Raw genomic sequence first — 27583 nt, forward strand, 5'->3', positions numbered from 1 at the left:
CGCGCGCTGTGTGAAACAAAACACGACGCCTCCGTCGACTGTGTTAGTGTGTTTAGTTAAATTGCTGAAAATAACGAGTGTTTTGTCACTAATATTACTTTGGTCACGATAACGGATACAAAACACGAGAGACGCCAGAACGTGCTATGGTTTCCACTGTCATTCATCGCATTTTCGAGAGTAGTCGTGTTCCGTACACACATTGCCTAACGATGATTTAGGGGATTCACTCCCGCATTTAAATGCGGTTGTCACTCCTGAAACTTACAGTGTGTACGTGGCCAATATCTGATTTCACACAGACCTACCAGTTCTCTCCCAATAGGTCAGGGCCTTAACCCCATAGACAAATAATTAGAATGCCAAATAATTAGAAATGCAGCCAAATGGGCAAATTTGGGCACAGAACATAACTGTGAACTGTAGTTTATCTTCACACAGTTAACTTGAACAGTTGAAATTACTTCTTTTGATTCTATATTAGAGATTAATGTATTTTGTCCACTGCAAGGAAGCTGATTTTGAGGAAAATTAGGTTGTAGCTGCTTCTCTACATTAGCTACTACGACTGAAAAGAGATGTTATTTCTGTAGTAACGGCTTTAGCTCAATATTGACCAGGAAATTCGATCTGTGAAAATGGACAACTAAGTCATAAAACTTGAGAATGGCGCGGACGGCTGAGAGACAGATCCGTATTTTTCATAATAAAAAACTCATAAAAATTATGAAAAAGACTTTTTCCAAAATAAGTGTAGGCCCTATTTAACTATCAGGTGATGTGTGAACAGTACAGTGTGTAACATTGAAGTTATTGACTGTTTTTGCAGTAACGTTTTTCGGGTTTTGCACTTTTTCAGACGGTCCCTTCGGATCTGTCTCTCAGCCATCCACGCATAAAGATCAATGTATTTTGTCACGGGGAAAGCTTTTTGAGGAAAATTAGGTTGTAGCTGCTTCTCTAATTACTACGTAAAAGAGGTGTACTGTACTTTTAGGACTTCCTCACACCTCAGCTACAACGAAAAGGCATTGCGCCTGTGAAAGGCTTCAGGTCTCAGGAAAAACCCGTGTCAGGTCTCGTGCATTAGGCATTGAACGAAATGCCTCAGACCAAAGGCATGTGAAACGGACTCAGATAAAAAGGCATCAGTAAAAGGCATCAGGTTCTAACTTTCTATTGTTTTATCCTTAATAACATCCTTCAATTGTCTTTTTCTTTACTGTTACTATTCCCAAATTGATGTAAGGTGTGTGTGCGGAGAATTATGTAGCCTTAGAATCTCGGAGGTATTCTGTAAGCATTTATGTAATCCCTTGAATAAGAAAAGAAAAGAATAGAAAAGAACTGCCGATTTTCACATTGGTCTGCAAAAAACAGCAACGGGCTGAATGAAAATGTAAAATGTGATCTTCCATCCAGTGTGGTATTCTGTTTTTATTTTTGTTTTTATTTTTATGCATTCTATTTTTATTCTTATGTATTTGTTTCCTTTTTAAGCACTTTGTTACCATTGAGAAATGTGTTAAATAAATAAAATTGCCTTGCCTACACTCTCTGACAGTAGGTGGCGCTGGACAGCAGAAATAAAGCCTTTCCTTGATAACTGCACAAAGCAGCTTTTATAACACGCATATAGCTCGAAATATTTTTTTTTACCTCTCTTATAAAAATGAACCATGGTTTTACTACAAATAAAACAAAATGGTTATTGTAGTTAACCATGTAAAAATTAACTGGTTTTGATAACACTTTTTATGATTTGTAGTAAAATTATTGTTATACAAAAGTCGCCTATTCAAAAAAAAAAAAAAAAAAAAAATCAGAGTATATTTAATTTTCGTATGTGTTCACGGCAGTTTAATGCCAAATGTGTTATTTTGCCTTTTTATACCAAATAAAACAGTGAATAATACAAATTTACAAAATAAATTTGTATTCATATATGCACTTTGTGTGCATTTTGATGTGTCTGTGTTTTCTGTCCTTCAAAAGACTGAACGGAATGGGGATGTGCCGGAAGGTGAGACATTTTTGCTTTCAATAGAAGCAGAATTCTATAATTTTGACAGTCACAGGGAGTGCAGAATTATTAGGCTATTTTCTGAATATTTTTTTCCCAAGAATTTTACAAAAAAAAAAATTACAATTTTCACAAAATAAAGCATCCTGTAATAATTTAATATTAAAATGCCAAAAATAATTTGGCTTTGAAATTGTTTTCATATTCATAGGAACCCTTTAGTCTCCAAATTTTCCACAACTAATATCAAATGATGAACTGAAAACCTAGTGTTGTGAAATACAGGTAAAATAGAAACATCCATAATTTTATTGTTCCATTCTTTACCTATATAAAATCGATAAATGATCAAATCTAATTTAGATAAATTCTCCGTGGTACAAGAGGATGTGGTGCTGGTCCATAGGAGTCCTATTGTTAGATGCTTTAAAACACTTCAGCCGCAGTATGTAATTTTTCGCACCTAGAGTTCGTCTAAAGGCGTAGCTTGATGATTAATTCTTCACCTTAATTCTTAATTATTTTGACACTCAGTTTTTTGCTGTCCCTTGGTCAAGCACGGAATCTTGGTATTTAATAATTTTTGAAATTAAATCTCTTTTTTGTTAAAAGAAAACTCTTCACCTCACAGCCGGTGGAAAAGAATTGGAATTGGTAAAATGTGCCGGCCTAATAATTCTGACGGCTTTAACAACCTCCCACCACATATATGACAGAAATTTTTTAAATTCATCATTCCAAAAAAGTTTTAATATTAAAATGTCATGGATGAGATTATTAACGTTACTTCTTTACCTATATAAAATCGTAGTATGACTGCCCCTAGCAGAGTATGTAATTTTTCAGGAGTGAGTGTTGTCAGGATACTTCACCTCACAGTGGAAAAGAACCGGGACGGGACAGAAATCAATGGATGAGATTATTAACCAGATACAGAGCAGGAGTGTTCATTTCAGGCCTGCTATTCCTGTCTTTACACAAGATGGCCACAACACCTGTGTCTTCTGACAAGATGGCCGCTATAACAGAGTCAGAGCCAAGCCAGAGTTTCTTCACGTTATGCCTGCCCAGCCAGAGACTGTTCACGTCATGCCTTCCATGCCTGAGTCTCTTCACAAGATGACCACCATGCCAGAGCATCTTCATGCCAAAGCTGCCACACCAGAGCCTTCCCACAGAACCTTCTCTTAAATGTATCTAATATGATAAACAGAGCTGCGTTACCTCATACTCATGACCGGAAAAGCGGAAGCGGCGCCGGCGACTGTGTCATAATAAAAGTCCCGCTGCTCGTGAGGCGTGTGTTGATCAATCGCTCCAGCTCCTCGTTCAGCTCCACAACACTCGCTCCTGCTCTGCTTCACACTACAGTAACGTTAATAATCGCATCCATGAACATGATTTCTGCCTGAGTCCAATCCGTATTCTTTTGCACAGTCTGTTGATGTGAAGACCACATGTCCCAAGATTCTGTGCTCAAACTTGGTGTCATCAAACTACGCCTTTGTTCTGAATAGACCTCTGGCGACCTCTAGTGGACAAAATTATTACATATTGTACCTTTAATGTACTAAAAATTCTTCTTTAGTACTGCTTAAGATAATCTTAAGAACATCTAAGTGTACTCAACAACTGTGCTATTTTGAGACATCATGAAATATGAACTAAAATGTACTTTTAATATACTATCCCTGTATTAAAAAAATATATTTAGCTACCGCTGTAGTACACTATGGGTTCAAATGTACTATAAGTGGTATCTAAATACATTTTTTAAATTAGTGCATGAAAATAAAGCACTTTAAGTATATTATAGAAATGTACTTTTTTCACCAGGGTAAACCTGTGTCTTTATGTTTTATTCTTAAAATGTATTACTATGTTTCTTATGTGCACTGGAAGCTTCAGTACCAGGACAAATTCCTTGTGTGTGTGTAAGCACAGTTAGAAATAAAGCTCTTTCTGATTCCGATTACTTGTAATGCATTACCCCCAACACTAAAATAAGTGTTTGCTTTCTGGGCAATTTTTGTCTTAATTTGAGTTCATGTGTTGAAAACCTCATCCGAGGCTCATGTGACTGAAGCGTGAGTGTTTCTGCCATGTCTCAAGGATCAGTCATTCTGAACCGCTATAAAGTGTGTCTTTATCTAATCTGTGCTGTAAGTGTGGCAGTGAAGCGTGTGATGTGTGTTTGTTTCAGAGCGGGAGCCTGCCCTCTACACTCCGGTGTCTCCGCAGGACCAGCCCATCTCGACGTACTTCGATGAGAGGGTTCCCATCCCGGATGATGACACGGCAAAGGTAGCTGAAGCAGAGCGTTGTGGATTAGAGGTCTTCAGAGGACTTCCATCCGAAACCATAAGGTCCAACCCTAGCGGGTTCGGGTTCAAAACGTTGTCAAGTGCCTCAGACACGGGTCGGGTCTGATATTAGCAGCCTCGGGTCTTGGGTAATTTTAAATAAATGTGCTTGTACCGAATGGACCTGAGAAGACCTTAATTCTTTTACAATAAGCCAACTTTCCATCGTTCGTTCTGGGCATTTAACAGTTTTTATTATTTATAACAAATGCATATATGAAATAATTCTATGACAACATTTATTATCCACCTTCTATGTTCTCTAGTCCACATTTTCTGACTCTGTCGATTTTTATGATGAACAGGTTTAATGTAGGCTTTCACTGACATGTAAACATTTGATCAGCGAACATATGCAGAATCTGAATGACGCACAAGAACAAACCTCTTCTGGAAGCTCAAACGTGCTGCATAACCAATCGCCGTTTCTCAATATGCGTTCTTGTCTGTACTTGTGGACTTGTGGACTTGTGAAACGTGATGTGATGTGTCATTGCCCTCCAGCCTAACGTCTTTCCCCGGTTGAAACACTGATTGATGGATTATATGAGACAAGATTCATTTCAGTAAGTTGTTCTGAATCTTTCAACATTCCTTCTGATGTTCATTCATGTTGATTTGGTGCTGTAAGCAGTAGTAAAGAGGAAGAGATGATGGCAGTGTAGTTTGATGAGGGATCTGTTATCAGTCACGTGTGTGTGATGGGTAATGGATAAGAACACACTCCTTTGCCAGATTGTGGTTTATAACTGCTACATTCTTCCTCATGAATTGGTCTCAAAACTCAAAACATCTTAGTTTCTTCAAGAGGAACAGATTCTGAATAAACAAGTGGAAAAATAAAGACAAATGGGAAGTGTTGTGAAAACAGCATAACTCTGGACACTCGTCATGTGTTCTTCAGAGGGATACGAATCTGACTCAGATCAGCATTTACTGAAGCAACAGCAATCATGTGACCTTGTTTAGGGACTTATTTCCTGTATCAGGATAGTGGCGAAGTGAAAGCAAAATGCAGGGAAACAAAGCCCATTTCCACACAAGCATAACAGCCCTTATATGTGACGTCAGCTCAGGAGATGCACTAGTGACAGATGGAAAAAAAGCTGTGAATTTAACGGATGCACAAAACTGGAATATGGCATAAAACATTTGTGAATAAAGCAGCGTTTCCATCCCATGTGTTCAAGAGAACAAAATTGCCACTTCCTGGGAAACTGGCGCAAAATATCAGTAATAAAAATGGAAGTTGCTTCACTCGGGCTCTTTTTTCCTCCATCAGAAATGAGTTTCATCTCAGAGCGTCAGACGAAACACAATAAACGGCGTCATGTTCTCTTGCGTTTGGATGCTGGTGTTTGGGAACACAATCGTGAGACGCTTAAATCAAATCATTCTGATGACAGACTTTGACTCAGGTGATTCAGAACCACCAAACCAACATTTGAGATGCTGCGATGCCATTGGTCCGCTGGTTAGTCCAGTTATCCAATCACAGCCTCTGATGAGGCAAAGTCACATGAGGTTTTTGTTGCGAATTGAGGATTTTGTTTTGGTAAATGTGTTTCCATCAGAGTTTATGCGCACATCTTATTAGTTGGAAAAAATTATCCACCTCAATTGAGCGCATACAATTTTTTGTTTGTTTGTTTTGAATTTATGTGCATCTTGGCATTTCCATCCAGTGTTTTTTCATGCAATATCCTGAAATAGTGTTTGGAAACACATGCTGTGCCCCAATTCGCCTACTTATACTATGCCCTGAAAGTATGCACTCTTTTTGTAAAGAAAAACTACATACTTTTGAAAAGAGTAGACAAGCTTTGGGACACTCTATCACATCATACAATTGCATCTTTGCATCCTTACACACATCCTGGCACCGTAAACTGGCCTGTCAATCATCTTAAATCTACCACATGTAATTTAATTTCCTACCGTACCTGAGAGAAATGCAGCAGGACGATGATCGCCGGTCTTTCATGCAGAGAACTCTCCTCATATTAATGCAGAATGATGAAAAGTTAATGACCAAACAGATCTTTATAAAAGTCCACATTGTTATTACAGATGAAATATAACAATATTAGCCGTTATAGTGTGCACGGATCCACACTTCGAAAATCTATCAGAAATAGTAGACCATCCAGAGACTTTTGGCATACTCTTTTCAAAATACTATGCTTTGTGACACTCTTATTTTAATCTCACATACTATTAAGGATGGATATGCACACTGGGATAGCTAGTGTTGTCATGCTTACATTTTCCTGCAGTTACAGGTAATGGCTTTTACAGCTCAAGAATGTTTTGGAGTCCAGATTGAGATGAATGTGAATGCTAATGGATCGCTATGTTGAACTCTCCCTCTCTCTAGATGTTTAGCTTTCGTAAACTTTGGGCCTTCACTGGACCGGGTTTTCTGATGAGCATTGCGTATCTGGACCCTGGGAACATCGAGTCGGACCTTCAGTGTGGGGCTATAGCAGGATTTAAGGTGAGTCCAGATTTCATGTACAGCCTCTGCAGTTGTGCTTATTACATCTGAATAACACGATGGTCATTTCTGATGCTCTGAGATCTTTCATTCCTGTAGATCAAACATTAGCAACACAGAGAGTTCTTGTTTTCCCAAATGTGTAAACACAAATCATTTCAGATTTCAACAGGACAGATATATCAAATCAGAAATGCATATTGTACTTCTTTTACAAGGTGTTTACACACACTTCTTGGTGACCTTGTAGAGGTGTCATAAATGCCATAAATACAGTTTCCGCTGTATGTTTCATGCTGTAGACTCTCAATAGTGCAGGAAACACTTTTCAGGACATGCTGTGATCATATCACTACAAAAATCGCCTGTCAATGGCGTCATACCCGCGTTACCCTCAGTTTCTGGTTTTATTTTGAAGAAACCATGGAAACACCAAAGACGCTTTAATATTTACATGTTTTAATAGACAAGGGAACAACTGTTTTGATATATTTATAAACTAATTATTGTTATGTAGCTCAACACGTTTAGTCTTATTGTTTAAATCTAATTTTCTTGATTTTTGCGAGTCTCATGCTTTACCATGCCTCAGAGAAAAACACTATTTTGTGAAGTAGCTAACATAGTATAATCAGATGCAGCTTTATTTTTAGTAACAGTAATACAGCATTTTCTCCATCATACAATACGTTAAAATTAATTGCATGCATTTATCAACACAATCATCCAGCATTTAATCTGATATTGTAAAATCGATCTATCTTACTGCAGTGTGTAACAGTGTCTCACAGCAGCCGCCGAGCGAACGCACAGAGTAACGTTATAACATCATTTTCAACACTCTCAAATGTATCTAATATGATAAACAGAGCTGCGTTACCTCATACTCATGACCGGAAAAGCGGCAGCGGCGCCGGCGACTGTGTCATAATAAAAGTCCCGCTGCTCGTGAGGCGTGTGTTGATCAATCGCTCCAGCTCCTCGTTCAGCTCCACAACACTCGCTCCTGCTCTGCTTCACACTACAGTAACGTTAATAATCGCATCCATGAACATGATTTCTTCCCGTGTCCTATCCCAATTGTTTTCCACCGGCTGTGATGTGAAGACCACATGTCCCAAGATTCCGCGCTCAAACTTGGCGTCATCAAGCTACGCCTTTGTTTTATATAGGCCTCTAGCAACCTCTAGTGGATAGAAAATATTACATATTGTACCTTTAAGGAAATTTTTAGAAAAATAATGTAAGGATAATGTAATGTAATGTCTGTCCCTCAGCTGCTCTGGGTTCTGCTGGCCTCCACCATCATCGGGCTCCTGCTGCAGCGTCTGGCCGCGCGCCTCGGTGTCGTCACAGGGATGCACCTGGCCGAGGTCTGCTACAGCCATTACCCCAAGGTACGTTCATCAGCAAGACCAACATACATGTGCTTCAGATGATTGCTTTCTAAAATTCTGCTCTTTAGGCATGTGACTATATCATTTTCATACCATAATAATTGCTAAAGCTTCTATCATGGTATGCAGAAATGTAAGCATTGTCCTCTTAAGATCAAGTTTAATAATTTTTTATATAACAGGCCCACAAACAGGGCTTAGATTAAGCCAGGATTAGTCATTAGCTCAGTTAGGACATTTGAGTAGCTTTTATAAACGTGACTTAGAAAAAAACTTTACTGGTGTGCATCTTAAAGGGTTAGTTCACCCAAAAATGACATTTCTGTCATTAATTACTCTCCCTCATGTCGTTCCACACCTGTAAGACCTTCATTCATCTTCAGAACACAAAATAAGATATTTTTGATTAAATCTCTGAGATTTCTGACCTGCATATACACAGCAGTGTCATAACCAATTTCAAGGCCCAGAAAGGTAGTAAAGACATTGTTGAAAAAAGGCTGCAGTGGTTCAATCTTAATGTTATTAAGCAACTAAAATACTTTGTGTGCAAAACGAAACAAAAATAATGACTTTATTCAACAATTTCTTGTCTTCGCTGTTGACATAGTAAACACAGTGCGGTGCTTCTTCCTTGAACCACTAAAGTCACAACACACTCTTTGAACTAACCCTTTAAGACAAACCAATGGCACTGATACGTCAGTACAAGTTGCTCTTGGTTAAAACAGCTCATATATGCAGTTTAGTTTGGGACTAGACTTACTGTAAGCCTTGTCTGTGAAACCAGGGGGAAAGAAATTAGAACATTTGTGCAATAAAACAATACACAAAATAATCAAATGTTTACAAAGTATACAAAAAGTATATAAATGTTTATAAAGTAAACATTTCAAACAGATTAAAGAGCAAAAGAACAATAATAAAGAATCAGAACATATTCAGATATCATATCTAGCATGTTTTAGTCCAGATTAAAATGTAGAAATGTGTAAACAAATGTTTGAAAATAAATATTAAGTTCAGCATATGAAACAGAATTTGTACTGGTCTTCAGTATTATGTCGTATATCCGATTGAAACGGCTTCTCAAACAAGAACAAATGTAGGGCGGAGCTTGATGTTGTCTGTGTGGATTGACTTTGACTTTGAGTGTTCAACTTTAATAGTGCATAACTTGTCACGTAAGGCACAGAGACAAGAAGGTAAGATCCATAAGCAGCTTTAATGGGTAATCCAAGACGTAATCAGACAGGCAGGGGTCAAAAATCCACAGAGCAGTCAACAGAAAACAAAGAAAACAAACAGTGAAATCGGTGACCGTAAATGAAACCAACCTAACAAAAGCAGAAACAAACCAGGTATAAATAGACAGACACTAATGAACAAACACAAAACAGCTGGGTGCAATGAACGGGATAATGAGTCCGGGAAGTGGGTTATGGGAAATGCAGTCCAAAAGTGTGGTGAGGAACAGTCCGGGTTGGAGTGCCCTCTAGTGACCAACCAGGGCACTCCAACTGGTGATCATGACAGTACCCCCTCTCAATGGACGCTCCACCTGACCAAACACAAAACAAAACTCTCAGGAGGGAGGTGGTCCAGAGGAGGACCAGGGGGAGGGACGGCGGGCCAGGTCCAGAGTCCCCGACTGAAGGCCAGGGGGGATCCGGAGGAACAGACCATGGGGGCTCTAGTGAGGTCGGAGTCCTGGCTGAGTGCCAGGGCGGTGCTGGAGGAACTGACCAGGTGGGTACCAGCAGGTCTGGAGTTCTGGCTGATTGCTGACTGCTGACTCATGGGCTGGAGCGGACTCACGGGCTGGAGCGTGCTCACTGGTTGGAATGGACTTACGGGCTGGAGCAGGTTCTGGAGTGGACTCACGGGCTGGGGTGGGTGCTGGAGGTAATCGAATCTGCCCCTTATGCAGATACAGGTAATTGGCGAAATTCCAGAAATTTAACCTCCCAACCAGCTTCATCTCCCACTGCGGCAGAGGATCATCGAGACAATTGTTGAATATGTCCTTGAGGACCGCATCAGGGAGATTTAACCTCTCCGCCCGTGACCAAAACCTCTGAGTGAATGCCCGCACCTCCATACCTCTCTGGAGAAGTGTAGTCAGATCCAGGGGACCGCTCTGACTTCCCCTTGGGCTAGCCGCTGGCCAGAATCTCTTGCTGCTGGATCTAGGCATGAGGTTGGTTTCTGTCACGTAAGGCACAGAGACAAGAAGGTAAGATCCATAAGCAGCTTTAATGGGTAATCCAAGACGTAATCAGACAGGCAGGGGTCAAAAATCCACAGAGCAGTCAACAGAAAACAAAGAAAACAAACAGTGAAATCGGTGACCGTAAATGAAACCAACCTAACAAAAGCAGAAACAAACCAGGTATAAATAGACAGACACTAATGAACAAACACAAAACAGCTGGGTGCAATGAACGGGATAATGAGTCCGGGAAGTGGGTTATGGGAAATGCAGTCCAAAAGTGTGGTGAGGAACAGTCCGGGTTGGAGTGCCCTCTAGTGACCAACCAGGGCACTCCAACTGGTGATCATGACATAACTGTATATGTTTAACTGAAGTGTTGTGGGATGTTGATCTGTGGTGAAGTGTTTCCTGTTCCTGTGGTGTGCAGGTGCCGCGATTCATCCTGTGGATTACGGTGGAGCTGGCCATTATTGGCTCTGACATGCAGGAGGTCATCGGCTCCGCCATCGCCCTCAATCTGCTGTCGGTCGGCAGGTACATCATCATGACCAAACACTGTTCGACAGATCAAACTATTCAAACATTTTTAACGCAAACTGATGTGGCACCAGATTCAATGGGAGAAATGTTCATCTAAAAGGCTCATGTTAATCTTTTCATGTCGCATCTTCATCTTCAACATGCAGAGATGAGATCTTTACTGTTTTTAAGTGGAAGAGTTTTCTAGGTTTAACGGCACATCTGTGGCAGATATGTGAAATATATCACTGATATTATTGTGCACACTGTCTATTCACCAACACACTCTTTGTTTCATGTCTATCTCTGTCATAAAGAGAGAAACAATTGGGTTGTGGACAATGTGGACATTGTGATTTTTTTTTAACAAACTGACTTCTTTGTTTAGAATAACTTAAGAGCACAAACCCAGTTTTCCTCTGAGAAAAGCTGTAGTAAATCAGGGGCCATATTCACAAAACATTTTTTTACCACTAAGAGTTCTCAGTAAAAGTTCTTAGTTAAGAGTTTTCTATTCACAAAGCTGCTGAGACCAACTTTAACTAAGGAATAGAGAGAAGTCTTAAGATACGAGTGAGGGGGGGGGGTTGACCTCGTTGCTATGGATGATGTCATCACGCTTACTAACTATGCCCACAGTGATTGGCTGATGGGGAGGAGTCTCTGTCGATTTAATCATAGAAATATTGTAGAATGAGGTACCATGTTGCCATATTCAAATAAAGATTTTAAAATGTAGGCTAAGTGTCACTAATTAAACTAGTATATGTTCAGCTAATTGTCAGCATGTCTGCGTCTCAAGTGACAATCTCAACAAATGATGTTTTATAAACAAAGTTTGGGAGGAGCATGTTCAAATGGTCTATCAAATCTGCTCCAGAGGAGGTTTATACTGTATATATACACAGCCGACTCACCTATAGTTACCTCGACAGTTTTTTGTATCGCTCCACCACCCTGTTCCTCACTCTCAGCTGGGGATACGAGGAGAACTCTGGGTTTGGGAGAGCCATGTGCTCAAGCACAACACAAACAAAGACACATTGAGCAGAGACAAGATAGAGAGGAGAACCCTGATAGTTTTAATGTTTGCCATTTGAGTTCATTCAGCATGTGAAGAAATGGAGATGATCCTTAGAAAGCTTTTTTGTTCTTCAGGATTCCTCTGTGGGGTGGAGTGCTGATAACCATCATCGACACTTTTGTGTTCCTGTTTTTGGACAAGTACGGTACGTCAGCACTAAAGCAGTGTGAGAATGAGAAGAACGACCCGTGTCTTGGCTCTGATGAGAATTTCTGGTTTGTTCTCGTCAGGTCTGAGGAAGCTGGAGGCGTTCTTCGGGTTCCTCATCACCGTCATGGCTCTCAGCTTTGGTTACGAGGTGCAGTAAAGCAGCAGCATGTTCTCTGTAGATCGGCTCTTGAAGCACAGCAGTGTTTGACAGTCTGTGGTTGTTTGCAGTATGTGCGTGTGGCTCCGGACCAGGGGGAGGTTCTGAAGGGCATGTTTCTGCCGTACTGCAGCGGCTGTGGACGAGCGGAGCTGGAGCAGGCCGTCGGGATCATAGGAGCCGTTATAATGCCTCATAACATCTATCTGCATTCTGCTCTCGTTAAGGTAAGTGAATTGCACATGACCTGTTTAAATCAAATATATTGGTTTGAAAGCATAGTTCACAAAAAAATTGAGCATGATAAATTGCGAACGGATATTTGATGGCCGTGTTGTTAAAATTAATTTATGGGATGAAAAGGGAAACAGGAAGTGTGTTATAACTTCTGCATACATTAATTGATTTGGATAAAACTTCAGCTGCATGTTTGTTGTAGTAGGCCGATCACATGTGACTACTGTGAGTCAAAGTCGTAGTGCCACCAACTGGCAGCAGGAAGTGTTACTTTCAAAAATGTTTCAAACGTCATCAGTATAATGTAAAAACAGGGCAGATGTAGACCTGTGAAAAGATTTTTGATATCTTAAATGCAATTACCATGGCAACGCATCAAACTTAAATAATCTTTTTGGATGTTTTTGAGGCTCTTGGCTTGCTTCAAATTGCATGAAACTCGACACACATCAGAGTTGCCAGCCAGCAGACATGGGTAAGACTTAGAAACGGACGTGGAGGAGGGCATCTATAGCGCCACCTTTCAACAAAAGTGGGGGATTAGTTTTACCTACAGTCACCAAACTCAGCACATATATTGATCTCATCAAGCTGGACAGCTTTCTAATTTACAGTCATTAACTCTGACCAACAGGAAGTTGGCTATTTTGGTTTGAATGTGGATTTTTTGAAAAATCAGGCTCTGAATTTTAAATTACTCCTCCTTTGGGGATTCATTCGATTCACACCACACTTTCTGAACATGATACCAAGAAAGACATTGTAGATGCTAAATTATGAATGGATATTGAAATCTCAAACGGTGTTGCCATTGCGAGGGATTAAATAATCAGGAATCAGGAAGAGTGTTATATCTTCTAAACCAGTGTTTCTCAAACTGGGGTACGCGTACCCCTGGGGGTACGTGAGGTGACAAAAGGGGGTACGCGAACAAAATGCGGAGTAGTTAATTTAACTCTACCATACCTTAAATTAATATTAAAACCGAGCATGTATTTCTAACTGGCAAAATGCCGTAAATCCATTACGTTTAATCAAATTACCTCATGTTTTGCAGTCTAAAATGACTGCATCCACACAAGCAGCATGCATATGATAGATTGCGTGCCGAATCTGCTGCCTTAAATCGCGCTAAATTACTGCCGTTCTCGACAATGCACCTTTGTAAAAGTGGGGATTTAGCACTTGCATTAAGAACAAATATAGACACAGATAGTGAATTTATATCAATTTAAGACTCAAACTTTCTTCAATACAAAACATACCTTGTGTGAGTTCTTGTATTTAATGTTGATAACGAGGAAGAATGCAATTGTACCCAAATATCCACATGACTGCAAACGTGCATTATTATACAACAGGTCAAAAAACAAAACGTACATTTTAAACACAGTACTGTCAGTATTTACTCTATTTTGCAATGAAAAAAATATTTCTAACGAAAACGAGAGCAGATCTACAACACACGAATGCGGCTTTGAACGAATCGTGAGAGTCAATGATTCAATGATTCATTCACAGCCACTTGCTTCGTTACTGAATGAATGACTCGATGACTCACTCACAAAAACAGTGACTTGCTGCCACCTACTGGCAGTTTTAGTTTAATATTTAAAAGTATCACTTTGTTTTACCATCATTGCATATTTCTCTATTAAACATTTTTTATTTAAAACATTATTTATTTTATAAAGTTATTCGTAAACGTAAAAATATGCACTGGAAAATCAATTTAGGGGGCAAATATTGTCCCTTAATGGAAAAGGTGTGACTGCAGTCGAAGTGGAAGAGAGGGGGTACGCAGAAGGATGGTAATCCCTTCAGGGGGTACTCCACGCTAAAAAGTTTGAGAACCACTGTTCTAAACAATAGATTATACACTGTTTATTTCTATATAAAATCATACAAATATTAGAATTAAACACAAATTTCAATTAAAGCAGTATAAGTTAAAATAGCAGATTAGTGCTCTCTGGTTGTAAAAAAAATCTAATCTAATACATAGTATAACCACTAAATGGCAGCATAGGCCTTTTTAAACCAGGTAGAGCAAACTCGTATTGCTGAGAACATAATGTACAGACATAATGACTTCCACAACCCTGTTCCTGGAGATTACCTTCCTGCAGAGTTCAGCTCCAGCCCTGCTCAACACACCTGTCTGTAATTATCAAGTGCTCCTGGAGATCTTAATTGGCTGATTCAGGTGTGCTTTATGAGGGTTGGAGCTAAACTTTGCAGGTAGGTAGATCCCCAGGAACAGGGTTGGGCACGCCTGGTTTATAGTTTAACCCTTTCATTGCTGTGTGCTTTGGCCTCCATTAAAGGATAAGAAGGCCTTGTCCTTTTTGTAGCAAAGCCACATAAGGATATTTATATTGTATTGTTGTGCATTATATATCTTTCCTCATGGGATGTTGTCCTTAATTGTATAGGTCTTTACCTCTGTAAACTCTCTATGAACTCTCACGAGATACAGAGTGTGTCCTCCTCACATAGTGCAACAACACGTCATCCACAGGGGCAAGCTTTTAGTATATAGAGAGCGAACACACTGTCACGAGTCAGAGGTTGATTGCATGCTCACTTCATTTACAAGTGGACTATACTTTTGACCGAACTATTTTTGTGGATTTTTATCTGTCTCATCATGGAGCGTATCAGATTTGGGATCAGATTGCTCACCTCTGATGATTTAAAATGGACACGGAGTAGGAATCTGCTCACGGGCTTTATCTGCTTTACCAGTGAGACTGATTCAAACTTTACATAAACATACTGGACTGAAAGACTCACTCACGAGCACACACCACACACGGGACTGTTGGTCTTTGTATGCTTTATAAATCAGGTATATACATATAAGTGCTTGAATGAATTGTGGGTTTGTAATTATTCTTCCCCATATTTACTTCCTTAGAAGATTTATTAATAACCTTGGTGTAAAATTCTCGGAAAGTGTTACAAGTTTGAATTACAAAATAATGGCATCCCCCCCCCCCCTTCTGGGGAAATGCCATTATTTTTATTATTAATGGTGCTTGCCAAAGGCAAGGCATCATTCTTATTCTGCTGCATACTTATTATTATTCTTCCACACAAAATTTCGGCGCGTAACTAGTCCCGCAGTTTTTGTCACAGACCCACGGATGAGGTGTCAAATCGTGCAGATTATTCGGGAATGGTGTGCTATGACTTTTCTAAGCGATCGGGTGTACGATGTTCGCCCGGCGGGCGAAAAAGTAGGCGAAAAAATCCCATTGACTTAACATTGCGACAAACTTTGACAAGTCATAGCTCCTAACGAGAATTTCGTAGAAACATGTGAGTTACCACGTTTGAAGAGGCTGGCAGGTTCTGTCAGACCATATCTCAAAATGGGGTGTAAGTTGTACCCCTGGGGCGCAAGAGCTGCCCAAAGTTGCCCCATAGACATACTATGGTGAAGCCGTGCTCATGAACCAGGAAGTACTGTGTTTTTCCTACTATGGGAAATTACATAAGGATATTGTATTGAACATAACTCTGGATCACAATGTCATAGAGACAAGGGGGTGGGCTCATTTTACTCAGACAACCAATCAGTGTCTCAGGATCAATGTGAAGCTATTAAGCCACGCCCTAGCAATCATATAGAGCATATAGGCTCTTTTGACTCATGTTAGCAAACTGGATTTCCAACATGCTACACATGTTAGCAGTGAATAGCTACATGCTAATAGTGATTAGCTTAGGGTTTAAACATGACACAAACTAGTAAAAATGTGTTAGCATCATGCTAGTAGCATGCTAACTGTGTTAGCATAATGCTAGTAGCATGCTATTCATGTTAGCATCATGCTAGCAAACATGCTAATCATGTTAGCATCTTGTTAAAAACATGCTAGCAACATGGTTATCATGCTATCATCATGTTAGTATTATGCTAATCATGTTAGTATGTTGCTAGCATTATGCTAACATGATTAACATTTTGTTAAAATCATGCTAGCAACATGGTAATTTTGCTAGCATCATGCTAGCATTATGCTAATCATGTTAACATCTTTGCTAAAAACATCCTAGCAGGACGGTAATTATGTTAGCATCATGCTAATCAAGTGTGCCGAGTTGTGCCACTGCAAGCACCATTCACATTTTCTTCAGGAAATGTACATTCTAGTTATTTTTATTATTTATTTTTGTGAAATGCTTTGCAAACTTTAAAGACACTATAGAAAATAAAGTTTATTATTATTATTATATTATATTATTTTTCCCCTGGTGAGGATAAAATGTATCCCCCGTCAACACTGATCAATGCTACTTCACCAATAGGCAGTATAAAATATCTAAAATAAAGACAAATATTTTCAAAATATTTAACTAATTAAAATGCTTCAACACACAACAATAAAATCATAAATGGACTATACTGTTAGTTACTGTCAATATTGTTAGTTTTTCAAGAGTAGCCTACTGCCGTTTTTTCCATTCAGACGTGCGTTTTGACTCATTTGACAGTCATTTAAACAGAAGTTTTGAAACCAACTAATCGACTAGTCTAAAGTAAGAAACCCCCTAAAGACTTGTGTATATGATCCATTTGAAACAATGAATCAAACAGTCAAATCCCATAATGAATGCCACTTAAAACAATACACGGTACGCTTGTCTTGCATTATGACTTTTCTGTAAACTGAATGATAATTCAGTTTAAAATGTTCAAAAAGAGATTTTTGTCTGATTGGTGTTTTTTCTTTGCTTCAGTCACGAGACATCGATCGAGCCAACAAGAGAGAGGTAAAGGAGGCCAACAAGTACAACTTCATCGAGTCCACCATCGCGCTCTTCATCTCCTTCCTCATCAATGTTTTTGTGGTGGCCGTCTTCGCCGAGGCCTTTTATGGCAAGACAAACATGGAAGTGGTGAGCACTTTCATATCAGCTTCCTGTTAGAGATGTTTATTTTGGTATATTTGAATTCATGTATAAATGTATAATTGTGGTTTACCTAAACTCTTCATTGGCTTTTTCCCTTCAGGGTCAGAAGTGTAATGAGAGCGGAAGTCCTTACAGTGGTCTCTTCCCAGCCAACAACGAAACGCTCGAAGTCGACATCTACAAAGGGGTAAGAGAGAAACAACCTTTTTACACTGAATTCTTTGGAATAATTTCACAGTGAATACAGTAGTGTCCAAAAGTGATGACCAGAGGAGAGATTTGTTTTTAATGACCCTACAAGTTTGATTAAATCATCAAAGTACGAGGAAAAGTTTTCATATTTTTTAAATATTTGAAATATTATGGAAGAACAAAACAGTAAACTTGATAAAAGATATTTATCTGACAAAATAATTTGGCGAGGAAAGATTGGTTCTTTGTTTGGTTCGTTTTTGCATTGTCCAAAAATTGTTGCACAATTTGTCATGTTTCATTGCGTTATTATCACTAATAAAACTATTGACTTAAAGCACAACTGCGCAATATGATTACAAAATCTTTAACATATTTGTAATAATAAGTGAAGATGTCAATTTTCTTCAGCCGGACATCACTTTTGCCCACTACTGTATATTCACAAAATACGATCTCTGTTTGTGATCACAAATGGTTTTCTGTCAGTCCAACAGGCCATCTTGGCATTTTTCCACGAGTCCATATTGTTTGTCTGGTATTTTGAATTTGAGTTAAATGTTCGTCACATCTTAATTTGCCATGATGGCAAAAAGCTGGCAAAAGCTTTATGAAATACCGTGTCACCCTGAGGATGTGTCTGTGCAGCACTTTGGCATGATGGTAGCGTGATATGAGCTGAGGAGTTTGGTGATGGCGCCACCTGTGGGTCAAAAGTTCATATTCAATAACTCCACACCCCAGCTGTTTCAGAAAACAATTAAACGAATTAATATTGATTTAAATTAAGAATTACAAAAAATGTTTACGACATGTTTTCTGAAATATGCAAATGCACAAATTTTCAGAACATAAATCTGACCCTTGGATAAAGTCAGATTCAAAACTCTTGATTTACTTGACATATTAGAGGTTTTTATAGAGGGGATTTTGGATATAAATCAGAAAATACTTTCAACAGACTCTGTTTAGGAATATAATGTTGTTCAAGTCAGGTGAATGATTTATGAACAAACCTTCAGAATATAGATATGATTAAAACTGTGAAGTGTGGCGTGTGTAACGCTGCTGGAGTGGAGATTTCTGACTCTAACTCAGTGCCTTTAAAGATTGAAACTGACAGACACAAATAGAAGAACATTTAAATGTGTAGTTTGGATGTTTTCTCTCCACTAGTCTGAAACAAATGTTATGAAAAGCCCAGTGCATGAATGTAATGTTTTGCTTTAACAACTTAAATTAAAATAATCACAGCAATGTTATATTCAGTCCAATATTGACGTGGTTCATATGAGCTTTGTGTGCAAATGAATGAATGAACGTTTCTTTTGTCTTCCTGTGACTGCAGGGTGTGGTCTTGGGCTGTTTTTTTGGCCCCGCGGCGCTGTATATTTGGGCGATTGGGATCCTCGCAGCTGGACAGAGTTCAACCATGACTGGAACCTACTCTGGTCAGTTTGTGATGGAGGTACGTTCATCTACAGCTTTCATTCCTCTGTATTTGTTCCTGAGAGAGTGTGCGTCTGTACCAGCTGTTTTTTCTCGCAGGGTTTCCTGAACCTGCGCTGGTCTCGCTTCGCTCGCGTGTTGCTGACGCGCTCCATCGCCATATTACCCACTCTTCTGGTGGCCATCTTTCGGGACGTGCAGAATCTCACCGGCTTGAACGACCTCCTGAACGTGCTGCAGAGCATACTGGTGTGTGTGTGACCCGCTGTAGACCCGCTGCTGAACGTGTGCAGCTCTTCTGACCTTCTCCTCTGTTTCCAACAGCTGCCGTTCGCTCTGATCCCCATCCTGACCTTCACCAGTCTGAAGACACTAATGAACGACTTTGCCAACGGACTGTGAGTATCCATACTCTATTAAATCTGAACGGTTAACAACATGATAATGATGCTGTTTCAATGGAAAAACACTTAACAAGAGATGGCGGGGTGTTTATATTCTGTATATAGTATTATATACATAGTATTTAGTATTATGTATGCAGTATTCATATAGTATGTATGTATTATGTCGTATAGTATTTATTTGCATTATGATTTATTCTTATCAAAGAAGTGAATGACACCTGTGCAAGGAGTTTTAGAATCAGAATAGAAGCAGTCACATGGTTGTGTGTGAAAACGAAGCTCCGGACGTCACAGATCACGTGGTTATGGCAAAACCAATCAAGCTCCAGTAGAGTGAGATGTTTTTTTGATACAAGCTTCAAATCCTCTGTGACAGAGTCTGTGCTGAACGTCCCATCACTAGTTACAGTACAAACCCAATTCCAAAAAAGTTGGGACACTGTACAAATTGTGAATAAAAAAGGAATGCAATAATTTACAAATCTCATAAACTTATATTTTATTCACAATAGAATATAGATAACTTATCAAATGTTGAAAGTGAGACATTTTGAAATGTAATGCGAAATATTGGCTCATTTTGGATTTCATGAGAGCTACACATTCCAAAAAAGTTGGGACAGGTAGCAATAAGAGGCTGGAAAAGTTAAATGTACATATAAGGAACAGCTGGAGAACCAATTGGCAACTTATTAGGTCAATTGGCAACATGATTGGGTATAAAAAGAGCCTCTCAGAGTGGCAGTGTCTCTCAGAAGTCAAGATGGGCAGAGGATCACCAATTCCCCCAATGCTGCGGAGAAAAATAGTGGAGCAATATCAGAAAGGAGTTTCTCAGAGAAAAATTGCAAAGAGTTTGAAGTTATCATCATCTACAGTGCATAATATCATCCAAAGATTCAGAGAATCTGGAACAATCTCTGTGCGTAAGGGTCAAGGCCGGAAAACCATACTGGATGCCCGTGATCTTCGGGCCCTTAGACGACACTGCATCACATACAGGAATGCTACTGTAATGGAAATCACAACATGGGCTCAGGAAGACTTCCAGAAAACATTGTCGGTGAACACAATCCACCGTGCCATTCGTCCGTTGCCGGCTAAAACTCTATAGGTCAAAACAGAAGCCATATCTAAACATGATCCAGAAGCGCAGGCGTTTTCTCTGGGCCAAGGCTCATTTAAAATGGACTGTGGCAAAGTGGAAAACTGTTCTGTGGTCAGACGAATACAAATTTGAAGTTCTTTTTGGAAAACTGGGACGCCATGTCATCCGGACTAAAGAGGACAAGGACAACCCAAGCTTGTTATCAGCGCTCAGTTCAGAAGCCTGCATCTCTGATGGTATGGAGTTGCATGAGTGCGTGTGGCATGGGCAGCTTACACATCTGGAAAGGCACCATCAATGCTGAAAGGTATATCCAAGTTCCTAGAACAACATATGCTCCCATCCAGATGTCGTCTCTTTCAGGGAAGACCTTGCATTTTCCAACATGACAATGCCAGACCACATACTGCATCAATTACAACATCATGGCTGCGTAGAAGAAGGATCCGTGGTACTGAAATGGCCAGCCTGCAGTCCAGATCTTTCACCCATAGAAAACATTTGGCGCATCATAAAGAGGAAGATGCAACAAAGAAGACCTAAGACAGTTGAGCAACTAGAAGCCTGTATTAGACAAGAATGGGGCAACATTCCTATTCCTAAACTTGAGCAACTTGTCTCCTCAGTCCCCAGACGTTTGCAGACTGTTATAAAAAGAAGAGGGGATGCCACACAGTGGTAAACATGGCCTTGTCCCAACTTTTTTGAGATTTTGCCATGAAATTTAAAATCAACTTATTTTTCCCTTAAAATGATACATTTTCTCAGTTTAAACATTTGATATGTCATCTATGTTGTATTCTGAATAAAATATTGAAATTTGAAACTTCCACATCATTGCATTCTGTTTTTATTCACAATTTGTACAGTGTCCCAACTTTTTTGGAATCGGGTTTGTAGATGGTGCTGCGATTTAGATCTGATCAATGCTGTTCCAGTCCTGTCCTGTTCTCCTGGCTCAGATGGAGTGAACTCTGTTCTGTGTTTGCAGCGGGTGGAAGATCAGTGGCGGTGTGCTCATCGTGGCGGTGTGTGCCATCAACATATACTTTGTGGTGGTGTACGTGACGGCTCTCGAGCACATATATCTCTACGTCATCTCTGCCTTAATCTCCATCGCCTACCTGTGCTTCGTCATCTATCTGGTGAGATCATCTGAACACTATTAGAGTCAAAACTTCCTCCAAAATGGGTATCATTCAGACAGTGAAATCAACGAAGCAATGAAATCTTTCATACACTCAAAATTCATCCTGTGAAAATAGTTTTGAAATTGGACAATGCATTACTATTACCAAAGGCTTTAGACACCTTTAGACAAATGAATGTGTGAGCGTGCATGTTGTGAATTAGTTGTATATTTTCGGTGAGCGGTTCTCCTGTGCATATTATAGATACGCCGTTATTAGTGGATGAGAGGCATTGTTATGTGTGCTCTTCTGTCAGATGATGCTTGTTTCACTCTGTCCTCAGGTCTGGCGCTGTCTGATCGCTCTCGGCCTGCGCTGTCTGGATTTCAGAGGCTCGGGTCAGTTCCCACCAGCCGCTCTCATCAATGAACAGCCAGAGTCCGATTCCTGATGAACGTCTGGACTGACTCATGATGATCGTTTCCTCTCTAATCTTCAGGAAAACTTTTAACCTTTTAGACGTCATATTTGTTATTAAAATGGTCCTCTCTTTTTGCCTTAATGAGTAATGCATGTTAAGATAAAATGCATTATATTATTTTTACCATCCTTTGGGGTAAAAACTGTACCAGTCTGACACCACAACAAAACATTCAGCATTAAACTTCAAGCTGGTACATTTTGGACTTTTATTCATTTGTCAGCATGTACAATTTTAATCGTCATGGAATGTGTTTAAAACAGAAAATACCTCACAACATACAGTATTGTGTGCAAACAGACAAGATTGTGCAATAATTGTACAGCAATGTAGGCAAAAATAATTAAAGTTTCAATTAAACAAATTAACCTAGACAAGCAAATACATATATAGCCTATGCAAGTACCTGACAATATTATGTAAGTGTTCTTTAAAGCTGCAGTCCGTAACTTTTTTTGGTTAAAAATGATCCAAAATCAATTTTTGCCCGATTCGCAACGGTAATGTCACAGTCTTTTTAGTTTCACTTTCTGTTCATAAGGACTTCAGTTTGTTTTCATTTGTCACATGTTCCTTTGTTCTGTTTCCCGCCATCATTCTGTTACCGTCATCATTAGTTCATTTGCATCACCTGTGTCCCATTAATTACCCCTGTTATGTTTGCTACTTAAGTTCCTCCTGTGTTGCACCTGACTGTCTGTCTCCCTGTTGAATTATTCATTAAACCAGTACTTTTGGATTACTTCTCTTTGTCTGTGTTTCCCTTCCTGCAACCAGCGTGACAGGTAAGCTTGTAGTAATGTTTTAGAATAAATCGATACTGGTGGATTTCCGCTGGAAATTCGAGCATGAATTGAGATGTAGATAAAATTAACTTTTATTTAAAACAGTAGCATGCAAAAATCTAATTTTTATAGGGAAAAATGTAAATATTCTACTCTTATTAAATGTAGCACTGAACTGACCAACAGCTAAAATGAGCATTATTTACTTGCTTTCTGTGTAATTCAGACACAATTTGAAGAAGTTTTTGTTTTTCATGAGACTTTGACTTTTTCTTGCTTTCCCCCATATATTAGGGTGTGGAAATGGCTAATAAGCCAGTAAGAGCTCCTCTGCCACATCTACTGGTTATACTGGTAATTTCATGTCTTTTTAAATAAGTTTGTTTGCCATGAAGTGTTCCTTCATCTTTAAACTTTTAGGTTTACAAATCATCACATTAAAAATAACATTAAAATTGGATTATATTCAGAGATTTGAAGTGATGGAAAAATACTGAAGGACTTTAAAAAGTCCTTGAAAAGTGCTTGAATTCCACTCCCAAAAGTTTGCATGAACCCTGAAATGAATAATGTAAAAACATTCAACTATACCATGGTTACAGTTAGCGTTACTCACTGCAGAGCCTTATATAACGTGTTCATTCATGGCACAATATTTCTCCTGGTTTCCACGTCAGCGCTGTTTGATCTGATAACTGTAGTTTATAACAGAGAATACTTCGCAGAATTGAAATGCTTCCCATTAGATCTTGTTTAGATGTTATTAATTCTGCAGCAAATTCAATGATTCTGGTGGATCTCCCAGCGCTCTGTAGTGACCGATGGTGCTTTTCTAATTGAGTTACACACCTGTTCTCTGTTAATGATCTTCTCTTGGGTATTTAAAGTCCCCATGAAATCTAAATTTAAGTTTTTGGCTTTTAGTGTGAATATGTTAGCCTTAAGGTTATCTTAAAGTAACTGAAATGTAAATGGTATAACTATAATTTCAATGCCATTACACAGTAAACTGCACTTTTAAACATTTTGTAATCAAAAAAGTAACAGAATCTGACCTGTAGAATTATATGCAAAATAAATCAAAGGCCATTTAAATGTATAATTTCAGTTTCACAGAAATGTGTTCGTAATGGATATCTGTAATCAAATTTTAAGCCTTGCAATGTGACATGCAACAGATTTAATGACCTTTTAATTAACAGTGTGGGATACTTAATAGCTTGATTTTCCTGAAAAGTTGAAACTATGAAAAAATAAACAGAAATTGTCCCAAAATATATTTGATACATGAGTGAGTGGGTGTCGGGTGTCATTACAACTCAAAACCAAATGTCTTCTCTTAAAACCTGTATTTACAGGGTTACAAACAGTGTATATCATCAAACTTAGTGATGTAACGTTTGACACAGAGGCTTTGAAGCTTATATTTTATATATATATATATATATATATATATATCAACACACAATGAAGCTGGATCACAGCTTTGCCCTGTCCAAATACCCACACATGACAGGAAGTAATTAGTGTACAAGACTGTCCCATGTCTTAAAAATGCCAAAGTGCAGTACCCTTAATGCACACTAAACCCACACTATTTCAAATAGCGCTTCGGTATTATTTGAGGCTAAGCGTATCCCATCATGCATTATGTTCGGGAACTCAAGAGTTCTGTACACACTTGCAGTCTTCATACCTACTTGAACACTTGGACCAAATAGAGGAAATATGTCAAGTAGACAAGTGGTCAAGTGCAAAGACTGCAAGTGTGGGTATGTGGAGAGGGGAACTATTTCCCAAAATCCAATGCGGAGAGGACACGTGAAAGAGCGGGAGCAAGCGAGTTCAAACAAGAGTTTACTTTACAGCTTTCTTATTTCTGTTTAACATTTATTTCATGCTAGTTCTAGTTTTTTTGGGGTTTTTTCCTTTTTTTTTTTTTTTTTTTTTTTTTTTAGCATCACTTGAATACAACATTAAAATATGGAGAGACAATATAAATAAATTTGTATTTAAATTAATAAATGAAATGTATCAATTTTAAATTAAATGTAATTATATAAATATTATTAAAATATATTAATTAGGCAGTAACTCAATTCAATGTTTTACTGACAGTCAGGTGGTTTAATAATTTGCCATTGTTAACACAAAACTGCAGGAGATGATGGTGTAATACACCCAGCCGACACTAGGGGGCACTGGTGGCTAAACTTACACTGCCACCACCTTTAATTCTAACCCGTGAGGTCCAGGAGAGCACTCAATGCACACTCAAGAACAGATTTATCAACAGAGAATATTCATTTTATTAATGACAACAGCAGCCTTGTGGCACTGACACGCTTTGGTATCCTGATTACACACACTGCTTATTTCATTTCATTCTACATACTATAAAAAGGAAACCCAAACTTCATGCTGGGTGAGGCCATAGTAAATGACATAATAAAGTGTAAATTACGTGATAAGATGCAAAAGGTCATTCGGTTTAACCGTCCAAAGGCCAATACAGCCATTTCATTTGTGATTAAAATATCTTAAAATGTAATAAATGTATATATCTTTATTCTGGCATGATTTTATAACATCATATATCAACATAGTGCAAAATGATATTAAAATTACATGTAGAAGTCGTTGCTTTGTTATGAGAATGTCCGGAAAAATGAATTTCATTGATGTCATTCGGAGTAACCGATATAAAGAGATCATTATGGATCAAGTCATCAAGAGATCCAGTTGTTCTACCTTACATACTTTAGATGTCATATCTTTGTTTTTTATTATTAAGGCCTTTTTTACACCTGTCAGATCAAGCTGGGGTTAAAATCATTGGGCACAGAACAAAAGTGTGTCTGTATTTACAGAGACTCACACTGGAGGTGGTCTGCACTGAGGGCAGCTGTAGACCCTCGTCTGATCCTCCTGACCCCAGCAGTCTGTAACGCAGCTCATACTGTGTCCACAGGGAATGGCCACTGGATCCTTCAGGAGATCCAGACACACTGGACACATCAACTCATCCTGAGAAATACTGGCTTCTGCCATTTACTGCCTCAAACTGATCAACAATGACATCTGTTCCAGTCCACTGGGTCAGTCAGTAGAGGGCGCTCACACACCGCTGGAAACATGATTGGGTGAACAGAATGGGCTGATGGTCTTGAAGAAAATGCTTCACACAGTTACTCAGTCAAATCAATCAAAGCAGGACATATCGGTAACAAAATATATTCACTATTTATCTTTTGCTCCTATAGTTTGGCATTAAAATGTTACCTCAGTTTCTGAGCTCAAGTGACTGATCCACTCAGACTCACAGTCTCCGGGTCATTCTGCAGAACTGATTCAGAGTCAGAGTTGGAAACTTCTTGGAAAAAATGTCTTTTTCCACAAATTGTGTATGTATGCAAATTGTATAATTTCAGAGCTACACATTTCTAGTAATTGTGCAGTTAATTAGGGCCCGAGCACCGATGGTGTGAGGACCCTATTGGAATTGTTCCGTTTATTATTATTATTATTATTATTATTATTCTCCAGAATAAATCTCATTTTTGAGGGCCTAAACATGCTCGAAAACTCATGAAACTTTGCACACGCGTCAGAAGTGGTGAAAATTTACGTCTGTTATGGGTTTCAGAATTGGGCGGGGCAAAATGGCTCGATAGCGCCACCTAACGTAGTGCCCCTCTCGCTACATTTCACATTGAATTTTGAAATTCGGTACACACATTTATCAGTCCAGTACCTACAAAAAAGTCTCTTGGAGCGAAATCCAAGACCGAACAGGAAGTCAGATATTTTGAGTTGATTCACCGTTTTTGGCATTTTCCAGACGTTGTACTTTAACGAACTCCTCCTAGAGATTTAATCAGATCAATGTCATATTTGGTCAGTCTAATCTAAAGGCCTTTGCGATGTTAAATTGCGAAGATCTAGAGTTTTCACCAAAGGGCGTGTCCGTGGCGGCCTGACAAATTTTGATGTTTTCGCCATGAAACAGGAAGTTGTTGTAACTCGGGTATACAATGTCGGATCTGCCCCAAACTTCACATGCTTTATTAGAGTCCTGACCTGAAGACATCTTCATAACAATATTCAGTTACAGTCATAGCGCCACCTGCAGGCAACAGGAAATGACATGTTTTACACTGTGATTAACTCCTCATGGAGATTTAACCAGATCAACATCATATGTTGTCAGTCTAATCTTAAGACCTTAGCGATGATAAATATCAAAGATCTTGAGTTTTCGCTGAAGGGCGTGTCCGTGGCGGCCTGACAAAGTCTGATGTTTCGCCATGAAAGAGGAAACTGTTGTAACTCAGGCATACTATGTCTGATCTGCCCCAAACTTCACATGAGTGATAAGAGTCCTGGCCTAAAGACGTCTATATGATAATATTCAGTTAGTCATAGCGCCACCTGCTGGCAACAGGAAGTGGCATGCTTTATACTGT

The 27583-nt window shown here is 39.0% G+C and overlaps 1 protein-coding gene across 1 annotated transcript; it reads left to right on the forward strand.

The window, feature by feature from the left end:
* The first annotated feature begins 1999 nt into the window (after nt 1–1999).
* LOC125256662 (natural resistance-associated macrophage protein 2-like) lies at nt 2000–23074 on the forward strand. Its single transcript, XM_048172837.1, has 16 exons — nt 2000–2023; nt 4227–4232; nt 4269–4327; nt 6764–6883; nt 8161–8280; nt 10923–11029; nt 12173–12243; nt 12329–12396; nt 12477–12632; nt 17392–17550; nt 17666–17752; nt 19106–19225; nt 19306–19455; nt 19531–19604; nt 21713–21866; nt 22195–23074. The coding sequence occupies exons 4-16, from the start codon at nt 6764–6766 to the stop codon at nt 22300–22302; spliced, it is 1494 nt and encodes a 497-aa protein (XP_048028794.1). The 5' UTR covers nt 2000–2023; nt 4227–4232; nt 4269–4327; the 3' UTR covers nt 22303–23074.
* The last annotated feature ends 4509 nt before the right edge of the window (nt 23075–27583 follow it).

This window comes from Megalobrama amblycephala, linkage group LG21 (assembly GCF_018812025.1).
Source record: "Megalobrama amblycephala isolate DHTTF-2021 linkage group LG21, ASM1881202v1, whole genome shotgun sequence".
In the NCBI taxonomy this organism is placed as follows: domain Eukaryota; kingdom Metazoa; phylum Chordata; class Actinopteri; order Cypriniformes; family Xenocyprididae; genus Megalobrama; species Megalobrama amblycephala.

Bases quoted from the DNA above. Each gene is read 5' to 3' on its own strand.
- LOC125256662 (XM_048172837.1), top strand. From the start codon at position 6,764: ATGTTTAGCTTTCGTAAACTTTGGGCCTTCACTGGACCGGGTTTTCTG. The intron at 12,633-17,391 runs GTAAGTGAATTG...TCTTTGCTTCAG, and splicing joins TGCATTCTGCTCTCGTTAAG to TCACGAGACATCGATCGAGC. The intron at 17,753-19,105 runs GTAAGAGAGAAA...CTGTGACTGCAG, and splicing joins AAGTCGACATCTACAAAGGG to GGTGTGGTCTTGGGCTGTTT.